The 1,941-nt window shown below is 32.9% G+C and overlaps 1 protein-coding gene across 1 annotated transcript in view; it reads right to left on the minus strand.

The window, feature by feature from the left end:
- Window positions 1-720: 720 nt before the first annotated feature.
- LOC107736465 (transmembrane protein 116-like) overlaps window positions 721-1,941 on the minus strand; it is a 7,831-nt gene continuing 6,610 nt past the window's right edge. The window contains exon 12 of the mRNA XM_016547872.1: window positions 721-873. Coding sequence (XP_016403358.1) covers window positions 721-873 — 153 coding nt within the window. The remainder of the gene's footprint in view (window positions 874-1,941) is intronic.

The following is a 1,941-nucleotide window of genomic DNA, read 5'->3' on the forward strand; positions in this document are numbered from 1 at the left end:
CTTAATTATATAACATTATTAATTAAGTAATATACCACATGATCCTGTTTTTTTCACGTGTCACAATATTATGGCCAATTTATACAGCAATAAACACAATAAATATAGGATAATCTACCTCAAACTAAAGTATATCTTGGTCAATTACACTAATTATTCTTTCCGTTTTGGATAATCTGATTATGTGCAACCTGAAACCAAAGGAACGTGCATGCTGTCGACTCATGTGACATATGTGACATGTGACATGATCATTCTGTTTAGCACATTTTTGACTGTTCTGTACTGAAAAACTTTATGAGATTTTACTACCGTGGCCCTGTGGCATACTTTGCTTTGTCATTGTTAGGTAATAGATAAACTAGCAAAATCGTTCAGTCAAGAACTAGAAGTACTGGCTCATGGCTATACATAGACATTTATTGAACAAAACTGAAGTTGAACATCTGATATATCAAATATAGAGTTTCCATGTAATATCACTCTTGTAAGTAAGGTGAAAATAATCAACTAATAATTTGTCTTTTTGAGACTCCACTATTGGTTTATACATTTCAAGTAAACTTCTGTTCTGCAGACAGCAAAATATATAGCATTTCCTATCATTGGTTATCACAAATATATATAAAAATAAATAGAAATCATTTAAGTAAACATTTTTGTAAAAGAAAACTCGTATTTTATACATGCATAACATGTACATGATTTCATACTGTGATTTCATGATGGCTCATTTAATGATTGGTCAAAGAAGGCTCTGTTAGAGTAGGTCATGAGAGGCAGACGTTCCCCAAGCACGGCGTCTCTGAAATTGCGTCGTCTCCATGCGTACACAATACTGTTCAGAAAACCCTGGAGTGACACTGACAGCGCCTGTACAACAGCACATGGAAGAAAATATTCCACATATTAAAACATCTATAAAATAGCATCTATTTCTATGAATCTCAAACAATATTATAGAAACAGTTCAGTAAACAAGACGTTTACATTGAGTAACTTAGGCCTACTGTATATTTTAGACACAATATTGCTATTTAATTTGTCTGTTTCTTGTTGTGTGTCTTGGAGTAACACACAGTCATGAATAAGTCAAGAGTTTGTAATCAATTCGGTTAAGTTAATGAATCAATGAGTCGCTCATACAGTCAGTTACTTTTTTCATTCCAGAATGAATCAACGTTTTTGGACAAATCGGTTAAGTGAATGATTCAATGAGTCACTCATACAGTCAGTCACTTGTTTCATTCCTGAACGAATCCATGTTTTTTTTAAACAAATAGGTTAAGTGAACAATTCAATGAGTCACTCATAACTCATGAGTTGTTCCTGAATAAGAAAGCGTTTTTGCATGTATCAGTTGAGTAAATGATTCAATTTCTCACTCATGCAGATAATGGCTGAATTCTGAACTGCATACTAGCATACTACTCTTAACTCTTTCCACGCCAGCATTTTTGAAAAAAGTTGCCAGCCACCGCCAGCGATTTTGATGATTTTCACTAATATTTGATGGCCTCCAGTATATTTTGCTGTATGAATATTTGAATATGCAATACACCAAAATAATGATCAGAGCCTCTACTTTTAAACAACAAAAAAGTTGTATTATATCTTAAAGCATTCTTTTTTATCAACACTTGAATATAGGTAGGTTTCATAAAAAATGCATAATTTTGAGCAAAAAGGTGAGAAAATCACATTTTTATCAAAAACTACATCTGGGTAATATTCAGTACGATTATCAAAGCATAAATCCAGTAAATCGCTTCCATCAATACCTCCAAAGCTTGCACAGACATATACCACTTCCTGGATCAACATTTTACTAACATTAACATTATGCAGTTTTAATTTATATGCTGTCTATTGCTGATGATCGCATAATTTTTCATATGCATCTGTTTACCTAAGAGATTGCTCGTTTCTCCGTCCTGTTCA

The sequence above is a fragment of the Sinocyclocheilus rhinocerous genome, unplaced genomic scaffold, assembly GCF_001515625.1.
Source record: "Sinocyclocheilus rhinocerous isolate Xijiao unplaced genomic scaffold, SAMN03320098_v1.1 scaffold942, whole genome shotgun sequence".
NCBI classification, from domain to species: domain Eukaryota; kingdom Metazoa; phylum Chordata; class Actinopteri; order Cypriniformes; family Cyprinidae; genus Sinocyclocheilus; species Sinocyclocheilus rhinocerous.